We start from the raw sequence: 22,461 nt of genomic DNA on the forward strand, positions 1-22,461 counted from the left end.
CTCTCCCTCTCCCTCCCTCCCTCTGAAATCAATAAAGACATACATAAAAAAAAGAACTAAGTGGTTAAGAAGGTGTGTTTTTTGCAATGTATGAGAATTTTGCCTATGAACGTATCAGAGCTCAGTAAAGACCCAAGTAGTGAAAAGAGCTGAGAGGTAACCAATAGTAGTTATGGTAATGGCTAACATAAATTGAGCACTGTCAGACACTTTTCTAAGGGTTTTTGAAGTATGAAATTATTTAAGCCTTGCAGCAACCCAATGAGTAGCTTCTATGACAGAGGAGGAAACTAGGGACAAAAAGGTTAAATAATTTGCCCAAGTCATAAATTCAGTGATTGAATACTTGGGTCAGTAGTCAATGCCGGCAGTCTAGAACCAGAGCAAGGACTCAACCCTGTACACTGTATTATCTTTACTAAACTATGAGCCTTGGTATTCTGCCTTCTTCAACATGCCTCTGAAAATCAGGATTCTCAACTCTTAGAAACATCAAATGACCCAGGTTCAAAACTATAGAATTATGCTTTCCTTACTCGGCCCCCAACACATACACAGTCTCAGCATATCCTATTGGCTAGAAGCCACCTAACACAGCCATCTGGATTACTGCAATAATTCTTTATCCCGCCTTCTTGCTTCTCCTTGCCCCCCCCCCCCAAGTCTATAGCTTGGTCTCTCACAACAGCCAGAGTGAGCTTTTGTAAAACATGGTCAGGTCCTAGGATCCAGGCGATGAGGGTTCGATTCCCGGTCAGGGCACATGCCCGGGTTGCGGGCTCGATCCCCAGTTGGGGGTGTGCAGGAGGCAGCCGATCAATGACTCTCTCATCATTGATGTTTCTCTCTCTCTCTCTCCCTCTGAGGCCCTTCCTGTCTCTGAAATCAATAAAGATATATTTTAAAAAATAATAAATAAATAAAACATGGTCAGGTCGTATCTGTCTGCTCAAAAGTGCAGTGGCTTCTCAGTGATGTCTTTCTTTTCCCACCCTATTTAAAACTGAAAACCCTAATATCTCTATCCCCTTTCCCTGCTCTATTATCTTTATAGCACTTACCACTGTGTATCATAACATTTTTTTATCATAACATTTTACTTATATACGCCCTTTTTTTTTTTTCTTTTTAATCCTCACCCAAGGATATCTTTTCCATTGCTTTTTAGACAGTGAAGGGGGTGGGGGGGAGAGAGAAACATGGATGTGAGAGGGACGCATGAGAGATCCACCGATTGGTCGGTCCCGCACTCGTCCCAACCAGGGCAGGGGACTCAGCCTACAACCCAGGTGTGCGCCCTTGGCCGGAACTGAACCCGGGATCCTCCAGTCCCCAGGCGGACGTTCTCAACACTGAGCCAAAACGGCTAGGCCTATCGACTCCCATTTGAAGGCCTTTGTCTTTTTCCCCCGCCAATTTCTCAGCCTTCAACAGAACCTGGCACACAGTAAGCCCTCAATAAATATTCATTGAGTAAATGAGTAATATGGTCATTTGTTGATCTGGATGAAAATTTATGAGAAAGTTGGGTACTGGTCACAGTTAACACCTAATTGAGCATTTGCTATGTCTAACCTTTCTGCATGTCTCATTTAATCTTCACAACCACCTATGATGTAGTCTATTATTTCCGCTTTACAGAGTAGAAAACTGATGATCATGTCTGTTGCACAGCACGAAATTCACTTGACTTGGGCTTTGTTTCCCTGGGCGTGCTTCTTCATAAAAGCACTGGACTAATCAGTAAGAACGGCTCTAGAACCAGCGCTGAGGCAGCGGGCGGGCGCCTAAGTAACCGGAGAGCGCGGGGCTGGCGTCCACAGTAAGCGCCGCGACCGAACCAACGCCAGGACCTAGGACCAGGAAGCGAGAGCAGGGAGAAGGCCGCGCCTTCCACACGCATACACACCTATCAAATCCCGAACTCAGAACCGCAGCAGAACGCGGACCCGTCGCCGGTAGTTAAGAAAATAATCTAAGTTAAAACGGTATCAAGGAGATTCAGACGGGTATCGCGGAAAAACACCCGGCTTCCCGCACCTCCAGGCGATCACGTGAGAAAAAAGCCTAGGAGACCCACCACGCGCAGCTTCCGCTGGTCCGGGCTGATTTAACCTTGTCCCCGCCCATCCCGGAAGTGGGGGCGGAGCTAAGAAAGCGTCGGCGCCTTGTGAACGGAAGTGGCTGTTGGAGGCTTTAAGGTAGCTTTAAATTCCCTCTGCAGTGGGAGCCGGCCCTTTTCTGCTGGAGCCGGGCCTCGCGTGACGGATGGCTGTGGACGTGAAGTCGCGAGCAAAGCGCTATGAAAAGCTGGACTTCCTCGGGGAGGGACAGGTGAGGCTCTCGGGGACTCGGGGCATCCTGAGGGGAGAGCGCCGAGTCGCCTCCCATCTTCACAGGCTTTCTCGGGGCAGCCGCAGGACCAGCCCGGCTGCTGGCCGAGGCTCCCGGGACGCAGCTGCTGCGCCTCTGTCCGCCCTGGCGGCCCTCTCCTTTCTGAGTTACGGACGGGAACGGGACGTGGCTCCCCGCCCACGTTTCAGGCGCCCGCGCGAGTCCGCCCCAAGAACCCTTGAGCTTTGCTTCCCAGAGTCTGAAGTGAAAAGACCAACACAAACAAGATAACTTTCCACAAACTCATGTGATTTTTGTTTTTCTCTCTAGTTTGCCACGGTTTACAAGGCCAGAGACAAGAACACCAACCAAATCGTCGCCATTAAGAAAGTGAGTTACAGTTAGTTTTTTTCCTGAGTCTCTTGGGGGATGTAGGTATGTGTGAGTTAGTGGGTGGCATTTTACTAATCTTGACCTTGCTCTGGTAATGAGGAGTTACTTATGTCATTTTCAAAGAAAGAATTTGTTAGTGCCTTGTGTTCCAAGATAGAGCTCGGGTTGAACTAGTTTTTATTGATTTTTAGGGAGAGGGAGAGAGAAACATTAATGAGAGAAACATGGGTGGGCTGCCTCCTGCGCGTCCCCTACCGGGGGTGGAGCCCGCAACCGGGTCATGTGCCCTGACCAGGAATCCAACCCGCAATGTTCCCGTGCACACGGGAGCAAGCCCAGCCAACTGAGCTGCCCGGGTCGGGGCTGAACTAGTTTTCTGTTCCATTAATTGAGGTTGAAATGAAGAGTAAGCTGTACGTTGGCTTTATAAACTCAAGTTGGCAAAGGGGATAATAAGTGCCAATCTGTTGGGTCCTCAGAGCCAACTATTTAATCATTATCTTCCCCGGTCACTATTTCTGACTCACCTGTATCATATCTATTTTCTGTGTACAGATTTACCATAAAAGGCTTTCACCAACATTAACAACATTGATGTGCATGCATTTTTAAAAATGATTTAAGTATCTTTATTTGCATTCATTCAAGAAATGTTCTATTTAGCTAACTTTCTATATGCCAGGCACCTTCACCTACATTTTTTCATTTAACCCTCAAAACAGCCTTGTGAAATAGGTAAAGTGTCTCTGTTTTACACTCGAGGTCCCTGAGGCTAAGAGACTTTAGGTGACTTGTCAAGATGATATAGATAGTAGTTGCTAAAGCGAGGATTTACATCCAGGTGTCCTGCTGCCAGGTTGATTGCCACATACTACTGAAATCAATAACCCTCTCAACAAGAGGTGGTTTTTCTCGCACTTCAAGACCTATTGATGGGATAAGTGACTTCCCTCCCTATTGTTCCTGTTGCTTCTTTGAATTTGTTTCTCCTTCAAAATCCCTCACTCCTTTGAAGTATATCTCCCTCATTCGCTTAACTCTTGGCTCCCTCTCTTCCTTTGTATAGTAATTCCTGCCATTGTTATCTTTTTTACCTTTTCTGACTTCTCTTGTTTTCCAGCGTGTGTTCTATAATCCAGCACTCTAGCTACTCCTTTAAACACCCTTAACTCTCCTGACCGTTTCTAAAGTTATCTTTTCAATTCTACTCCTGGTTTTATATATTCTAGCCACACTAACCTTTCTGTTCCTTGAACACTTTAAATTCATTCCAGTCCTGGGATTGTTGCATTTGCTCTGCCTTCTGGCTAACATATTTTTCTTCTAAAACTTGGCATGGCTGATTATTTATCATTTAGATCACACTCAAATGTCTCTTCAGCTAGAGGGCTTTGCTGGTCACTCTAGCTAAAATAGGCGTGCCTCCCTCCTTCCCTAGTGTTCTTTAACATATTTCTCTATTATCTTCATAGCATTTATCAAAATCTGAAATCCTTTTATCTGTGACTTTATTGTCTATTTACTTCCACTGGAATCTGACTTAGAACTATGGCTAGTACATTTGTAGACACATTAAAAATGTATTCACTTAACTGACTCTCTTCAAACTATTGGCATATTGAGTTGTATAGTTGTTTGAAAGTCCAAGTGGATTTTTTTTTTTTTTTTTTAATCTTTATTGATTTCAGAGAGAGGAAAAGAGAGGGAGAGAGAGAGGTAGAAACATCACTGATGAGAGAGTCATTGATCAGCTTCCCCCAACTGGGGATGGAGCCCGCAACCCGGGCATGTGCCCTGACCCGGAATTGAACCCCGATCACCTGGATCCTAGGTCAGCGCTCTACCGCTGAGCCACGCCCAGCTGGGCCCAAGTGGATTTTTTTGTTTGCTTGCTTTTAATATAAATTAGGGTAGAATCCATCCTGTTTCTCTATGATATACTTTTACCCCCTTCAGGGTGACTCAAGCCAAAAGTCCTAATTTAATGTATGGCTTTGATTTAATATGTAGCACCAGCATTCTGTTCAGTTTTTTTACAGCATGCCCTGTGAGCCTTAGCCCTTTCCCTTACTAGTCATTAACCCCCTGAGGCAGCCAGAAACAATGGTCTATGGGTTACAACGTATGTGTTTCTGGTAAGTTAAAGATAATATCTTGACCTAAGTTGTTTCAGCTCCTGAGCCCTAAGGTGGAACAACCCTCTGGCTCCTTTTCCGGGAAACCAAACAGAGGAATGCCAGAAAAGACCTCAGAGCTGTCCTCAAGACCTGAAGAAATGATTTCTTAACCCTTATCTCACCTCTGACCAGTCAGCTCCCAACACGACCCTTGACCCCCTAACCCACGGTGTCTTGTCATTTTGTTCTGTATATTCTGTAACCTACACACCATCGGGGAGTTCGGGCTTTTGAGCATTAACTCCCGCTCTCCTGGGTGGTGCCATTTGTAATAAAATAGTCAATCTTTCTCTACTCTAGTTCTTTAAAAAAAAAAAAAAAAAAATGTTCTCATTGATTTTAGAGAGAGAAAAACATCTGTTGGCTGCCTCCCAAACGCTCCCCTACCAGGGTTCTCAAGCTCAAAACCTGGGCATGTGCCCTGACCAGGAATCAAACCAGCGACCTTTCAGTGCATGGAACAATACTCAACCAGCCGAGCCACACAATCCAGGGCTTGAGTGGCTTTGAATATGTAATTCAAAAACTTAAGAGACAAAGAATAGTAGGTACTTGATCCTTTATTATACTACTTTTGCCTGTCTGATTCATTATTACCCACTCCTTTTTAAGTATTTTTTTTTTTAACATATCTTTATTGATTTCAGAGAGAGGAAGGGAGAGGGAGAGAGAGTTGAAATATCAGTGATGAGACAATCGTCACTGATGGGCTGCCTCCTGCACACCCCAACTAGGGATGGAGCCCACAACTTAGGCACGTGCCCTGACCATGAATCGAACCGCAATCTCTTGGATCCTAGGTCAATGCTCAACCGCTGACACCACGCCCAGCCAGGCTACCCACTCCTTTCTTGTCTACTGATTAGTACTAACTACATATGAGTTGTTACATGTTTTTGCTGTAGCTAAGTTTTCGAAGTATGCGGTGTATCTCATGTTCATTAAGTCTAAATAACATATTTTTAATGTTTGTTTTCTTTTTTTTCCTCTACCAGATCAAACTTGGACATAGATCAGAAGCTAAAGATGGTAAGTTATTTCATTTAATTTCACAGAACAGGAAAGTTTTTTATTCCCACTGAGGTAATGAGCAAAGTATTAATTGAAGTTAACAATGGTTCTAGATAGAGTTATTGCAGGGTCCCAGGAGAATAAAGGTAGACTCAGGATAGAGACAGGATACTTGTGACTTCCATCATTTGGGTGTAGAGAGTAACATTCAAGTCAACTCAATAAATGGAAGGCAGTAAGGTTATTAGTGGTTTATCGAGCTGATATTAATGGCTTATCTAGCTGTCTTCATTACTGTTTTAGGTGTTGTTATAAGCCATTGTTTCTTCATTTTTCTGAGTTTCTAATTTGAAAATTCAGGCTATACCTTCATGGAAGTACACAAAGCTGTCTATGGAACTTCATCCCTCTTCCAAAGCCTTGTTTGAGCACTAACTCCTGTTTAATCATGACGAAATAGTTCTTATAAGAAGGACCCATCATCTATGTTTCTTGGGGTTTATTTTGGTTAATCCTTACCTGAGGATATTCTTTCTATTGATTTTTAGAGAGAGGGGAAGAGGGGAGGGGAGAGTGAGAGAGAATCAGTGTGAGAGAGACCTGTCAACTGGTTGCAGGAATTGAACCTGCAACCCAGGTCCAAGCCCTTGACTAGAATCAAACCCACGACCCTTTTCGGCCAACACTCTAACCACTGAGCAGCCACCAGGGCTCCATCATCTATGTAACAACTAGTACCAGATCTTATTTTTAATTTTTAATTCTAGCCTTTGCTTTGGGAAAAATACTATCTTATCACTAGTCTGCTGTTAGCATAAAGAACTTGCTGTTAATATTTATAGGGCAAGAGAAGGGAAGCTATAACTTAGTGTCTATATGCTACACACTTATACATGTTGTTATTCCAGCAGTCTTTAGATATGATATGCCACAGATAAAATGAATACTTCTTTCACCATTTATCGTGGTCTGTGTAAGCTATTTTAAAAATAAAGCAATATAAGCCCTTGCCGGTGTGGCTTAGTTGGTTGAACATCATCCCCTGCATCAAAAGGTTGCTAGTTCGATTCCCAGTCAGGGTACATGCCTGGATTGTGGGCTCCATCCCCGGTAGGGGTGTGCAGGAGGCAGCCAATCAATGCTCCGCTCTCACATCCATGTTTCTCTTTCCCCCTCTCCCTCCATCTCTCCCTCTCCCTTCCTCTCTCTCTAAAAATCAATAAAATTTTAAAAATAAAATGATGCAGTATAAAGATTGGAGAATTATTTTTCACTTTTTGCTTTGCCTTTTTATATAGGTATAAATAGAACAGCCTTAAGAGAGATAAAATTATTACAGGAGCTAAGTCATCCAAATATAATTGGTGTAAGTATGATCTAAGTTGTTTCTGAGGTTTGAACCCTGCGTGTTCTGTTATGTTGACTGAAAGTCCAGCAAAATGAATTGTTCTAAGCAAGCCTTGCAGAAAAGCTTCAAAGTTTATCAGGCTAAAATGTATTTTCTATCCTAATTGTTCCTGTATTCCCTGTCTTTTAAAACTGTACAACTGATGAAATAAATATTGGCATACAGGCTAATTTTGTCAGAAATCATTTTGAAGCCTAGAAAGCTCTAGCATATGTAAGATCTTGAGCACGTTCCCTCACAATTCTGTGCCATAGTCCCTACCTTAGACAGTCGTTGTGAGACTAGCTAATTAAATACATGTAAAGTACCTGGAATAATGTCTGGCATAGAGAATGTGCTCATTCAATAAATGACATCTGCTACTGTGGTTTATAAGATTTTCTTAGGTAGAATTTTTCTGAATTGGAGACTAAGGTGAGGTTTTCATCAATTCATTTTTAAATTATAACTCCCAAAATTTGGGGGGAGAGGTTGAGTAGTGTTTTTTTTTTTTTAAGTTTAATATTTTTTTGCCTCAAAGTACAAATTCCTAGCAAACAAAAAAAGATAAATATCAAATTTATTACAATTACTTAAACTTTACAGGGGATTATCAACTGTCCAAATGCTTCTTTAAATTTTTAAAAATTAGTTGATATAATACTGCGAAGTATTTCATAGAGAATCACATTTTGATTTATTTGAAATTTTGCTTTGCAGCTCCTTGATGCTTTTGGACATAAGTCTAATATTAGCCTTGTCTTTGATTTTATGGAAACTGATCTAGAGGTAAGATTAAGATTTCTAGAGGAATTTCTTTTCTCTGTTTATCAAAAGAGAACCTAAATGTTTATTTTCTACTTACGAAGATAGTGGTAGTCAAAAGAATGCTTAACTTTGAAATCTGGATATATTCTTAAATCTAGGGTCTTCTGAATCATTTAGTTATATTCCCAGTGGTAAATACAGAGATTTGGATTTCATTAGCATTGGCCTACCAAGTTATACTATACCAATAAAATATTGACATTATTTTTAGAGAAATTAGTGTCAGGCCTGTGAAAATTTAGAGCTGCTTTTCCATGTTATCACAGAATATCAATCAACCTTTTGAAAGCCAAGTTTCTTTTTGAGAAAAATAAGATCTTACGTTTTTCATTAATATTAATTGAATCTTAAAAACTGACAATCCAAGGGTATGAAACAACTGGAATTCTCATGCATTGCTGGTAAGAATGCAAAACGGTACAGTTACTTTGGAAAATTTTGGGCAGTTTGTTATACATCAAAAATATGCATTTAAGGTATTCTCTAGCAGTACTGCTGCTAGGTATTTATCCAAGAGAAACAAAAACATATTTACACAGGAATCAATTGGTACACAGATATTTAGCTTTTCATAATTGTCCAAAATGGAAAAAACCTGAATATCTTTCATTCAATGAATGCATAAACTATGGTTTATCCATACAATGGAATACTATTCGAGAATAAATGGAAATGAACTAATATGTGCAACAGTATAGACGAATCTCAAATACATTATACTAAATGAAAGAAGCCAGGTTCTAAAGGCTAATATGTTGTGTGATTCCATTGATATGATATTCTGAGAAAGGCAAAACTAAAAGAACAGAGATCAGTAGTTGCTAGGGTAGGAAGTACAATGAAGAATTGAGTATAGAGGGTTCTGAGGGAATTTGGAGGGATTATAGAACTATATCTTGATTGTGCTGGTGGTTACACAACAGTATGTTCATTAAAACTCATGGAACTATGCTCTAAAAGGGCACATTTTATCTATATTTGATGTTTTTTAAAAAAAAAAAATGGTAGATTTTACCTAGCCGGTTTGGCTCAGTGTGGTTAGAGCTTTCTCGCTGACTGAAGGGTCCTGGGTTTGATTCCAGCCAGGGGCACTTGCCTTGGTTGCTGACTCAATCCTCGGCCCCAGTCAGAGTGCATGGGAGAGGCAAGCAATTGATGTGTCTCTCACATCGATGTCCCGTGTCCCCCCCCCCCCCCCCAAAAAGCAGTGGCACAGATATCCTCAGATGAGGACTGGGGGGGGGGAAAGAAGCATTTTTAGGTCATGTAACTGTTAAGTCTAGGAATGAACTGGTTTTAGACACAGTTCACAAATAATGCGATCAGAACTCAGTCTTGCACTTTACCTCACTCTATTTTCTTCTCTGTTGCCTTCATTTATGGGCATAATTTCTCAATATAGTGGCTTAGATACTTTCAGGCTTATATCCTTAGAGTTTAATAATCTCTGAGGAAAGGAAGTTCTCTGTTCTTTTTGATTCTAGCACAAATACTTGGTTTGGTTGATTGGCTTGACTTGGATCACATGTCCACCCCTGAACCAATCTCCTGGACAGCAGGCTGCAGTGGTGATTGAATATGCTTGGGTCATGAGCCTAATTCTAGAGGCCACAGGTGGTGGCTAGTCCATTTATGTCTGTAAATGATTTTATATGGCGGCACTTACTTGTAATAATAAAGTTACCCATATATTGTATACTTATTTTACAGGTTATAATAAAGGATAATAGTCTTGTCCTGACACCATCACACATCAAAGCCTACATGTTGATGACTCTTCAAGGGTTAGAATATTTACACCAACATTGGATTTTACATAGGGTAAGGTTTTTAACCAAGTGTGATAACTCCTTTATGTTATTAAGTTTTATGTAAATAGTTTATTACATAAACGGTCTGAACATGTAAATTGTGGGTTTTTTGTGTGTTGTTGTTTTTTAATATATCTTTATTGATTTTAGAGAGAGGAAAGGAGAGGGAGAGAGTGAGATAGAAACATCAATGATGATAGAGTCATTGATCGGCTGTCTCCTGCATGCCCCCAACTGGGGATCGAGCCCGAAACCTGGGCATGTGCCCTGACCGGGAATCAAACCCTGATTGCCTGGATCCTAGGTCCGACACTCAACCGCTGAGCCACACCCGGCCAGGCTGAACATGTAAATTGTTAAATAAAGATGTAGCTGGACTATTTTATCCCACCTCCTTCCTCAGTGTGTTCCCTCCAGTTGTTCTACCAGGTGGTGCTGTGAGGACTGTAAATTACTATGTGAAATTTAAAAATGGAAGATACTCAATCCTTAATATTTTTCAGAAATGATTAAAAAAAAAAGAAATAGAAGAATTAAATTGCTGAGTGAACTGACTAAGGTTACATATTTTTTTCAAGGTCAAAGCTGATAACTGACAGTATTAGAGCCAAGATCTTTTGGCTTTAAGTCCAGTGTTCTTTGTTATACCATTGTTAGTGGGGGGAAACATACAGTGAGATTCTGGATTAAATTATACAATGCTAAAATACCTGTAGAAAAAAAATATTTCTAGTAGTATAAAGTCCTATGAAGTAATGAAATAAAATTTCTGAAACTGCGGAGTCATTGTTCCAAACATTCAGCTATTGGAACAAGACTAATAATTTAGGTAGGTAGATGTTCTTAGGCACCCTATTTAGGTAAATAGCTAAGAATATATAACTTATGGTTGGTAACGCTCTTTTTTTTTTTTTTTTTTTTTAATATATCTTTATTGACTTCAGAGAGAGGAAGGGGAGGAGAGAGAGAGAGAAACATCAATGACGAGAGAGTCATTGATCCGCTGCTCCTGCATGCTCCCCACTGGGGATCAAGCCTGCAACCCAGGCACATGCCCTGACCGGGAATCAAAGGGGGATCTCCTGGATCATAGGTCGATGCTCAGCTGCTGAGCCTCTCTGGCCAGGCAGTAACTTTCATATCTTAAACTTGGAATCCCTTTTAGGTTATTGCTAATATCTTCTTAGCATAGATTTTGAGACTATGTTCCTCATTCTTTCTAAATATATAATGTTTTTATATACTGAAATTCATATATATTACTGTTATTAAAGGCAGAAACTATTTATTGAGTGCTTACTGTGAGCCAGTCATTACACTAGGCTCTTTACAGAAAATATTAAATATAAGACTCACAGCAACCCTGTAAAGTAGGTAAATTGAAGTTCAGTGAAATTAGGTGCCTTGACCCAAGGTCTCACTAGGTAATATAACCAGTCTCATGTTGCTTTGATAGGATTTTACATCAATGAAAAAATATTGATTGTTGTTTAACTTGGGGTGTTACCCTGTTTTTGCTAAGTGTAAAGTTTAGCCAACTAAATGTATTGTCATTGTAGTCTCCCCCATCCTGCTTACATGTTTGTTTAAAACCTCCATAATATAGGATCTGAAACCAAACAACTTGTTGCTAGATGAAAATGGAGTTCTAAAGCTGGCAGATTTTGGCCTAGCCAAATCATTTGGGAGCCCCAATAGAGCATATACACATCAGGTTGTGACCAGGTAAGAATCCCTTAAATAACTGAAAATTTATATTGTGCAGGATATTAATCATAATGAGTATCATTTGGCTTCTCTTGGCAGAGTTCAGAAATCATTGGTGTTTTGTTTAAAATACAGCTGTTTTTGTTATGTATATCTTACCCCAGTGGAAAAAAAATACAGCCCTTCTTTCAAACAAGAGTTGAATTAAGTCCTCAGACATTTATCTAGTAACTTTTTAAATATATATAATTGATTTTTAATTTATTGATTTTAGAGAGAGAGGAAGGGGGAGGAGAGACAGGCATTAATTTGTTGTTCCACTTATTTATGCATTCATTGGTTGCTTCTTGTATGTGCCCTGACCGGGAATCAAACTGGAACCGGTGGTGTATTGAGACGACACTCTAACCAACTGAGCTACTGGGCCAGGGCTAGTAACTTTTGAAACTAATTTATGCTTCTTTTACATTTTAGGTAGGTAGTTTTGGAACTTTAGTGGCTATTTTACATAATTACGTGGTTTTTGCATGGGGGTGGGGGGCAGCTATGTTTACTTGGTAGGTCAGTCCTGATTCCATACTTTATATCATTCAGTGTGAATGAAAATTCTCTAAACAAAGTAGTGCATTAACATTTGGATTTTTCGTGTTGTTATACTTGTATTTTATGTTTACTTTTTATGTATAAAATTAAAAATCACATTAAATAGATAGGGACAGTAAATTTTATAATTCTTATCAGGATGGCATTTGTTGATTTCCAAGACTATTTTAAGGACCTCAGATCTTCATTTTCTCTATTCCTTTAAATTACTTTGTCACCTTCTTCCAAATAGATCTCATTGAGTGTCACTACCTGAGCCCTGAGTAAGATGTAAGGGATATAAATAGTTATTCATGTAATTGCTGGAAAGATTAAGACCATCATTCAGGAACTTAGGCAAACAGAGTCCCACATACAAGAGTGCTGTACACAGTGCTTTTCATCTACCAATTTCTCATATTTCCTCTTCATGCAAATCAAAGGCTACTAATAGGTTAAAGTGAGCACTGAGAATTGACAGATTAGTGATGTGGATATCATCGTTAACCTTGACAAGAGCTGTTTCAATGGAATGATAGGATGAAAGCCAGATTGAAGAGTTTGAGAGAGTGAGAGAAGAGGAATTGGAGACAAGAACAGACAGCTCTTCAGACTAACCATAGAAGGAGGAGGTAGCTGTTAGGGGAAGTAAGGTCTGAAGAAGTTTTTGTTGTTTGTTTCTTTGGTTTTTAATTTATTTTTTAAAGCCAAAATATAATGGTATGTTTGTACATTGGTGGTAATAGTTTAATAAAGAACAAAAAGTTGATGTAGGAGAAAGAGAATTAGAGGAGCAATACCCTTGAAAATAAGCCAGAGAGCCCATCTGGTATGGCTTACCGGTTGAGCATCGACCCATGAAACAAGAGGTCACTGGTTTGATTTCCGGCCAGGTTACATTCCGGGTTGCATACTCCATCCCCAGTGGGGTGGGGGGAGGCAGTTTCTCTCTCATCAATGTTTCTTTTTTTCTTTTTTTAAATATATTTTTATTGATTTCAGAGAGGGAGCGAGGGATAGAAACATCAATGATCTCATCAGTTTCTAGCTCTCCCTCTCCCTTCCTCTCTTTCTAGAATCAATAAAAACATATTAAGAAGAAAAAGCAAGAAAATAGGCAAGAGAGCATGGTATCTAGTGCCTAAGTTGATAGATTGGCTTTAAAAGCAATCAAGGATAGCTCTGGCCAGAGTGGTTCTCTCACATCCATATCTATCCCTTCCTCCCTCTCCTCTCCTCTCCCTCTCTCCCTCTCCCTCCCTCTCTCCCTCCCCTCCCTCCCTCCCTCCCTCCCTCCCTCCCTCTCTCTCTCTCTCTCTCTCTCTCTCTCTGTCTTTCTCTCTTCCCCTCTCCCTCTCCCCCTCTCCCCTTTCCTCTCTCTGAAATCTATTTTTTTAAAAAACAGTCAAGAATAGTTACAGATGGGAAGGCAAATTGTGAGTCTGTAGAAAAAAGTGAATTTCATCAGTGGGATAATGTTTTGCTGAGGAGTTTTCTCTAAGAAATATTGTAATAATTTCATTCTAAAGTGACTATTTCTTTTTGTTCTTCAGATGGTATCGGGCCCCTGAGTTACTATTTGGTGCTAGAATGTATGGTGTAGGTGTGGACATGTGGGCTGTTGGCTGTATATTAGCAGAGTTGCTTCTAAGGGTAAGTCTTGAGTTACTGTACACACTTCAATATTGTTATAGGTATTTTTATAATCTGTGGAGAAATTATCTTCCCAGAGAGGACCACCATCCTTACAACAAAAAGCCAACAAACAAGCCAATTAAAACAAAATCCCTACCCCTAATGCAACCTTTTTATTATTGCTAATGTGAGATGAGAATACCTCCCATTTAGGACAATAAAGATTTTATTATCGATCATTTCTATGTTCTGAAATATAACTATAGTAAAACCCCCATTGGGTTGTATTTGGTAATATCGTTACAGTAATTGAATGTGTTAGGATGAACTTTTGTACCCCTGGGACTTCGTTTGGGGCTGTTTAAATGTACACTTTAAGAGCTATGTAACACCAACCACTGCAGCTGCAACTCTGTGTAACTAACTTTAAACCTTGTGTGAGGGGATCATTCTAGTTCTCTTGAAGCAGAGCAGACACTGTGGTCCTAGACCATTTCTCTGACTGAGACCATTGTACAGTAAAACATCCTCTCCCAGCCCTCATTAGAGATGCTGACTCGGAAACTTTTTTTCATAAAGTTTAGGTTAGCCCTTCTGAACGATGAAGAGTAAGGAATTTGGGGGAATCCTTCTGAAGCTGAGTTTTTTCTCTCTACATTCCAGATTCCATTCCTTACTCTCCCTCTTTCCAAGCCATATGTGTTTAAAGAAACGTAAACCCAAAGACACAAATATAGCTATTTATTTCCTTAAAGATAGAAAGCAGCTTCTGTATACCAGAGCGAAAAGTTACCTTCTTAAACATCTTTTCTAGTTTACTGTAAGCTTTGTGCATCATTTTGAGAAGCTCTTCCCTCTGATACTTGCAGAAGAAACCCTCACATTTAGACTTGAAGATGGCTTGGTAATCTCTGTTGCTAGTATTGGGTCCGGTGACTCGGCTGGCATGACGACTCTGCTACTTACAAGAACACGGAGTTTACCACAAGTTCACATTTGACAGTCTCTCAGCAGCCAAAGCACAGTTCATTCATGACCAAGAAAAAAAACAAAATTCCCTAGCTCCTAATGTTATGACTGATCAATCAGTCCATGGAGAAAGTAAAAGGAGAGAACAGTTGAGAATAAATGGTTTAGAAATTGGACCTGATTGACGTCATAGTCGGAGTCTTATTATCCATTGGCATTCTTGCTGGAATTATAAAATTATGAAGAAATGGACAGGTAACCCTAATTTGTGAAGAATTGTACCATTTAGCCATATTTTTTGTCCTGCACAATTGAAGAAAAATGTTTCCTTTCTTTAATTTTCTTAATCCTCAGTCAATATTTTTTTTTTTATTGTTTTGAGAAGGTGAGGGAAGAGAGAGAAACATTGATTGGTTGCTTCCCGTACGCACCCAACCACACCTGACCAGGAACAGGCCCGAAACCTAGGTATGTGCCCTGACTGGGAATTGAACCTACAAATATATATATATATATATATATTTATGTACAGGACAACGTTCACCTGGCCAGGGCAAAATGTTTCTTTTCCTATTTTAAACTGCCCCTTTGCTCATTTGAAAATATGATTGATGGAAATGCTGTCTGTACAGTTCTAGGTCTGTGGTGAGATACTGTAGTCCAAACAGATAATAATTGAAAGCAGAATAATTACATAGTATTGTTATATGTTAATTATAAATTTTATAAATGTTGTATTGTGTTATGATATTACATAATACTGATAGTTCTATAATATTGAAAGAATAGTTAATAGAAAGCTTTGCTATTATAATAAGCATTCAACCCTTTTTAAAGTGTTGTTTTTCTTTTATATAAATTTTCTAAAAGATTTTAAAAGCTACTTAAACTAGAAAACAGGAGCAATAATAAGTAAGCCTATATTCAACCAAAGTAATCAATGTAGTTCAAATCATTTTAGAAGAAAATTGATCTGCATTCTGAATCTCCTCTGTTATTATTAAATGAAAAGAAATAATAGGAATATTTATACCAGTGATAACAGTTTATTAAAGATTCGTGAGTGGTACTTACCTAGTAGGGCAAGACTTATCCATTGCACCCCTGTGGTTTCCCCAAATGTGGGTTACTCAACTGCATAATTTGTGGCATGGGGGGACTGCATTTGTGCTCCCCTGGGGAACAAGAAAAGATTAGTGGAATGAATAAAATGGGCAGCGTGGTGCTATTTGCTAGTTTAGTAATGGCAGGATCTAATGTCACATCCAGTATGCCTCAGACTACATTTTAATTTTTGTTACAGTTTAGTTTTCCTCATTAAATTTATAGTTTTATTTGCATAATAACTATTACAAACCACCTTGAAATAAATAACTGCCTCTCACTTTCTTTTAGGTTCCTTTTTTGCCAGGAGATTCAGACCTTGATCAACTAACAAGAATATTTGAAACTTTGGGCACACCAACTGAGGAACAGTGGCCTGTAAGCCTTCATACATTTTCTTTGAAGTTTAGTTAGAATTCTATATACTGTAGTGCTGTCATGTAACTAGTACTTAAAGAAATGTATTCATTGTCTTAATTTACTGGTGATTTACTAGTAATTTAAGTTGGTAAATTTTATATATACAGTTCAGTAGAATATCCTCACTTGTTTATTCTTTTTCTTAAAAAATTTATCTTTTGATTTCAGAGAGAGGAAGGGAGAAGGAGAAAGTTAAAACATCAATGATGAGAGAGAGTCATTGATTGGCTGCCTCCTGCTCGCCCCTTACTGGGGATCAAGCCCACTACCCCGGGCATGTGCCCTGACTGGGAATCGAACTGCAATCTCCTGGATCCTAGGTCAATGCTCAACCACTGAGCCACGCCTGGCTGGGCTCACTTATTTATTCTTAAAACTTTATACCTTTTTATTTTCCTTCCTATTACAGCCCCATCTCCTAGGGAATAAATAAGTATTGGAAAAGAGAAATTTTAATTAAATTACCTTCTGCAATGAAATGATCTGAAGCTGAATTTAAGTCTAAGGAGTTTCTTTTCTGCTATTACTTCCTCAACTTTCTAATTGAAAGTTTGCTCTATGTTCGAATTGTAAAACATACCTTAATAGCTATCATTTATTGATATCATTTATTTATAGCTGTGATCCTTTTTGAGTTAGTGTTTGTATGAGGTATGAAACTTTTTGGTCAGGGTCAGTTTTTAAATCTTGAAATCAGGTAGACTGATTCCTCTCACTTTTTATTTTTTCAAAGTTATTTTAGCTCCTTTGACTCCCGTATAAATTTTAGAATAATCTTATATAATAATTTTGCCAGAATTTTGGTGAGAATTGCGTTAAACCTATATATTAATTAGAGGAGAATTAACATCTTTATGATGATGAGTCTTCTAATCCATGAACATGATAAGCCCCACCATTTATTAAGAGCTTTCCTCTATTTCATCAGTGGTGTGTAGCTTTGTTAGATTTTTACCTAAGTATTTCATTGTTCTTTTTGAGCGATTCTAAGTGACATTTTTAAAATTTCAGTGGCCACATGTTCATTGCTAGTATATAGAACTACAGTTGATTTTTTATGTATTTATTTTATATCATGCAAGCTTTGCTCTACTCACTAATTGCAAGAGTTTTTAAATAGATTTCTTGGGGGGGGGTGGGATGGGGTAGAATGGGTCATTAGGGAGAAAAGGGGACATCTGTCATATCTTTTTTAAAAACCCAAACAAAAAAATAGATTTCTTGGATTTTTCTACATAGATCATCGTATCATCCATATGACAATTTTATTTCTTCATTTGAGATCGATATGCCTTTTAATTCTTTAAGTTTGAATTATAAACATATTTTTACAGGACATGTGTAGTCTTCCAGATTTCGTGACATTTAAGAGTTTCCCTGGAATCCCATTACAACATATCTTCATTGCAGCAGGAGACGACTTGCTAGCTCTCATACAAGGCTTATTCTTATTTAATCCATGTACTCGAATTACAGCCACACAGGTATTTTAGCTTATCTTTTTTATATTAGGAAATATGAGGATCATCTTAACTAGCATTGATAAGATAAAAATAGAATTTCATAAGATTTTCTAACATTCTTTAATATACTGGACTGGAAAGATGTGGTTTGTTTTATAATTAATTGGCTTTTAAGTAGTCTACCTAGAGAGGAAAAAAATAAGGTTTATATTTGTTAAGACACTGATATATTTCAATTAAATGTTATGTGTAATTTAAATCTTATGCCAAGCCTAATGCCTAAAGTGTTTTGTTTTTCCCCATGAAATACTGTCCAGATATGCACACTGGTAATTATAACAGAAAGTGATGATGGAGAGAAAATGGTGTAGTCCAGTGTAGCTGTGTGCTGACGAGACTGGAAGATGGTCCAAATAGAACAGACTCTGAAACTGACCGTCATTTAAGGGAAATAAGAATCAAACTCAAGAAAAATTTGAAAAACCAAGTATATCTGCTCTCATAAAAGGAAAAAAGAGAGAAATGTTATTCAACACAAAAATATAAGAACTATAGATTTCAGGAAAAAACACAAACACATTTTCTTTTTTTAAACAAGCACACAAAAATCAAGGGTGGAATCACAAACACTTAAAATTGGGGCAGGGATATGTAAAAGTGAAACACAGTGCAGTGCTTTGGCTTCATAAAGGAAGAGACTGATTAAAATGAAGTGTCAAGTCTGTCAATTTAACAAAACTTGTTAATGCACAATATCAAGGATACAAAGTGGATTCCCCCCACACACACTTGTTTATTACAGACTACCAAATCATTGTTTAATGCATTTGCTTCTATAAGCCTTCCCCTTTTTTTGTAAATGCTACACTAATAAATACCTGCTAGATATTTTACCATTAGAATTACTCTTCTAATTTCAAACAAGTAACTTGCTACCTTTTCACCCATATATATATACATACTGTCTCTGTCATAAGAAACTTTAGACCAGGTCAAATTATCTAGAAAGTTGTTTTCATTAATAGTAAAAATCAAAACTTACAGAAAAATAGTAGTTGTGATAACTGATTTGGGTTATATTTTGATAGAATGAATTTTTAAAAATGTGTTTTGGCTCTGTCGTAAAGTTGGAATGAGGTGTTCTTTCTCTTAGATCCCTGTGTAGCTCAGAATTAGCATAATTTACTTAGGGAACTGCTATGATTTGGAAGTAATACTTTAGAAATGCAACTATTTGGAAGTAAGGACTCTCTAATCACTACTTCAAGTAATATAATGTTGGGGGTGGAATGCTTGAAGAGTTTATATAGATCTCTTTTTGACCTTAAGAGGATTATCCAAAAGGAACTATCTTGAATTATTGTGGCTGTTAAATAGTAAAGTATGAACTTAAAAAATATGTCACTTAGAAAAAAGTAGTGTTTTTATGGAACTTTGGACAGAAGTAAAGTATCTTAAGACAGACCATCAGACTGGTAGTACATAGAAATAACTTGGGCAAGTCCTCCCAAGTATCATTTCTGTCGGTTTGCAGTGGATTGTTGAATTTCAGTTCCGGGTTTCCAACCTACTGCATCCTTTTAAAAGCTTTATTTTTAAGAATTTATATTTACATGATTTGGAATTTCCGGGTGGGGCAAATTAAGTTTACAGTCTGGGTACATGAAACAGAGTTTATTCTTGTATTATTATTTATTTATGTATTATTTTCCAAAACTGCTTTTGCTCCACCCTGTACATATAGATGTTGTGATAAATAAACTTGGAATTTCTTTTTAAGCAAGTTTCTCTCTTTGTGTTTTGAATTCTAAAGCCCATAATGGGTAGAGAGCTGAATTACACAATATCTTACTAAGGATATTTCATATTTAGTAGAGACTATTGTGGAAAAATTAGAAGATAGTGTCTTTCTTACAGTAATAGAATTATCAGCCAGTTTTAGGCTGCTAGATGTTTGCTTATTGGTGGTAATTTGCTTGTCCAAATACTTGAAATTAATTTCATTTTGGAAGCAGGGGTCTTCACATAGTATTTTTAATATTCCCAACAATTTTGGAGGTTAGATTTTCTTAAACACAGTTCAGATACTCATTTAAAAGTTTGCTTTCTTTGATATGTTCTTTTAAAAGGCATTGAAAACTAAGTATTTCAGTAATCGGCCAGGGCCAACACCTGGATGTCAGCTGCCAAGACCAAACTGTCCAGTGGAAACTTTAAAGGAGCAAGCTAACCCATCTCTGGCAACAAAACGGAAGAGAACAGAGGCCTTGGAACAAGGTAAAACTCTCATTTTTATAAAAAATGTAGTGAATTCAGATAGAATTTGGTGTTTTAATTTCAGCTGTATTTGCTCTCATTGAGAATACTTTTATATCATGCTCTTTAAAAGGACAGGACACTTTGAGTATACCTCAGTTACCAGACTACCCATGTGTACTGTGTTCTCGTCATAAACTCCTGCTGGTGCACTGTATGCTTAATGGTTAACAAATGCTGTTGAGAAAATCAAAGCAAGTAAAGTAAACGTAATGGGAATGCAATGACTGGTTAAAATTGCCATAAAATTAAATGTCAACCACCTCTTTTTTTTTTTCACCTAGGAGGATTACCCAAGAAGCTAATTTTTTAGTTACAGATAACACTGGACAGTATTTTACTACTGAAGGAAATAGTAAAAAAGCAAATAATAAAAAAAATAAACATTAAGTAAATGCTGTAGAAGGAATTGTAAATATCCTTACACATGTAAAATATGTAAAACTGAATTATTTTTATTAAACGTATTTTAAAACAAACTTAATTTTGATTTTTCTGATCAGAGTGCAAATGTAAAATAAGTTCAGTTATCTGAAATGCATTTAGGAAATCTTAATAAAAGTAATTACCAGCTATTTTGATGATCTGGCCCATATAACATCACAAATTTGTAGTAATAAAGCAGTATTTAAAAACAGAAAAATAGTAGTAGTAAGGTAGCAAATACCTACCCAGACTTAACAAATGTTAATATACTAAATAGGAAAAAAATAAAAAAAATATTCCAGATAAAATTGAGGTCCCTTTCCTGTGTCATTCCATTCTGTTTCACCCTACCCACAGGATAATGACTCCCGGAGATGAGTGTGTCTTCCCATGATTTTATACTGCCATTTTATAAGATTGCATGTAGTAACACACAGCATCATTTAGGGTCTCAAACTTTTATATGAGTGACTGTACATCTCATACCGCAAATTTTTGTACTCAAAACTTTTAAATTCTATGTTAATAATGTAAATCTAGTTTTTTAACTATCATATAATATATATAATGTGTACAATATTACTTTCACATGCTCTCTTTATTTTTCTTTTGCTGCATAAAAATTACCATAAATACAGCAGCTTAAATTAACACAAATTTATTAGCTCACAGTTCTGTAGGACAGATATGTGGCATGGCTTAACTGTTTTTTGCATAGGTCAAAATCGAGGTATCAGTGGGACTGGGCTCTTATCTGAGGCTCTAGGGAAGAATCTGCTTCCAAGCTCATTTAGTTCATGCTACTTTAATGCACTTGCCACCTGCCTTCAGCTTCTGAAGGCAGTGCACATGCCTTGTCACATGGCACTTTCCATCTGCAAGCCAGCAACAGTGCTTCAGTTTGTCTTCCTCATCAGCTACTAAGAGAGAAATCTCTGCTTTTTGAAAAAAGGAGTGGAGGGGCTCACCTGACTTGGGTTATCCATATATTTAAGTCAGCTCACTTGGATTTTAAATACATCTTAAAAATCTCTTCATGGCAGTTACCTACACCTTCCCTGGACGGGACTCGTGAGAATGGTCGTCTTTAGAATTCTGCCACATGGATATTGTTATTTTCAGTTTTACACAGTTATTTAAAAAATAGAATATTTATATACATATGCATTTTTAATTAGTGTTGATACTGCTGTATTTCTCCAAAGTAGTTGTATCAGTTCACACTCCCAATAGCTGTTCAGTAGTTCTTAAAAATGAAGAATCCCCTTATCTTACACTATATACAAAAATTAACTCAAGCCCTGGCCAGGTGGCTCAGCTGGTTGGAGCCTTGTCCTGTGCACCCAAAGGTGGTGGGTTTGATTCCCAGACAGGGCATATACCCAGGTTGTGGGTTCGATCCCTGGTTAGGGAACACATACAGGAGGCAACTGATTGATTTTTCTTTCTCACATCAACGTTTCTCTCTTTCCCCCCTTCCTATCTTTAAAAATAAAAAAATTTAACTCAAAATGGAACAAAGACCTAAATGTAAGACTTAAAACTATAAAAACTCTTTGAAGAAAATGTAGGGTAAAAGCTTCATGACATTAGATTTGATGAGCAATTCCTGGATATGACTCCAAAAGAAGAGGCAACAAAAGTAAAAAATAGACAGATTGGACTATATCATAATCAAAAATTTGTATGCATCAAAGGATACAATCAACAGAGTGAAAAGGCAACCTATGGTATGGGAGAGAGTACTTGTAAATAATATATCAGGTAAGGACAATATCTGGAATATATAAAGAACTCTCATTGCTCAGCAATTTTTAAAAATCCGACTAAAATATGAGTAAAAAACTCATATTTGACATTTCACCAAAGATGATATGGAAATGGCAAGTAAATATGAA

The 22,461-nt window shown here is 37.9% G+C and overlaps 1 protein-coding gene across 4 annotated transcripts; it reads left to right on the forward strand.

Moving 5' to 3' along the window:
* Positions 1-2,180: 2,180 nt before the first annotated feature.
* CDK7 (cyclin dependent kinase 7) lies at positions 2,181-21,145 on the forward strand. Of its 4 annotated transcripts, XM_016213907.2 has the most exons (12): positions 2,183-2,334; positions 2,665-2,724; positions 5,900-5,933; positions 7,214-7,281; positions 8,023-8,091; positions 9,841-9,951; positions 11,548-11,666; positions 13,784-13,883; positions 16,230-16,316; positions 17,693-17,842; positions 19,951-20,098; positions 20,422-21,145. In XM_016213907.2, exons 1-12 carry the CDS (start codon positions 2,269-2,271, stop codon positions 20,448-20,450), a joined length of 1,041 nt encoding a protein of 346 aa, XP_016069393.1. In that variant the 5' UTR covers positions 2,183-2,268; the 3' UTR covers positions 20,451-21,145. The 4 variants fall into 4 exon arrangements, with proteins under 4 accessions (XP_016069394.1, XP_016069393.1, XP_087671529.1 ...); XM_016213908.2 differs by lacking the exon at positions 17,693-17,842 and having other exon boundaries at positions 2,181-2,334; XM_087815402.1 differs by lacking the exons at positions 2,183-2,334; positions 2,665-2,724 and adding an exon at positions 3,059-5,452.
* The last annotated feature ends 1,316 nt before the right edge of the window (positions 21,146-22,461 follow it).

The sequence above is a fragment of the Miniopterus natalensis genome, chromosome 3 (assembly GCF_054644295.1).
Source record: "Miniopterus natalensis isolate mMinNat1 chromosome 3, mMinNat1.hap1, whole genome shotgun sequence".
NCBI lineage: Eukaryota > Metazoa > Chordata > Mammalia > Chiroptera > Miniopteridae > Miniopterus > Miniopterus natalensis.

Coding starts and splice junctions, on each gene's coding strand:
- CDK7 (XM_016213907.2), top strand. CDS start 2,269: ATGGCTGTGGACGTGAAGTCGCGAGCAAAGCGCTATGAAAAGCTGGAC. Junction 5,934..7,213: donor TAGATCAGAAGCTAAAGATG/GTAAGTTATTTC, acceptor CTTTTTATATAG/GTATAAATAGAACAGCCTTA. Junction 8,092..9,840: donor TTATGGAAACTGATCTAGAG/GTAAGATTAAGA, acceptor CTTATTTTACAG/GTTATAATAAAGGATAATAG.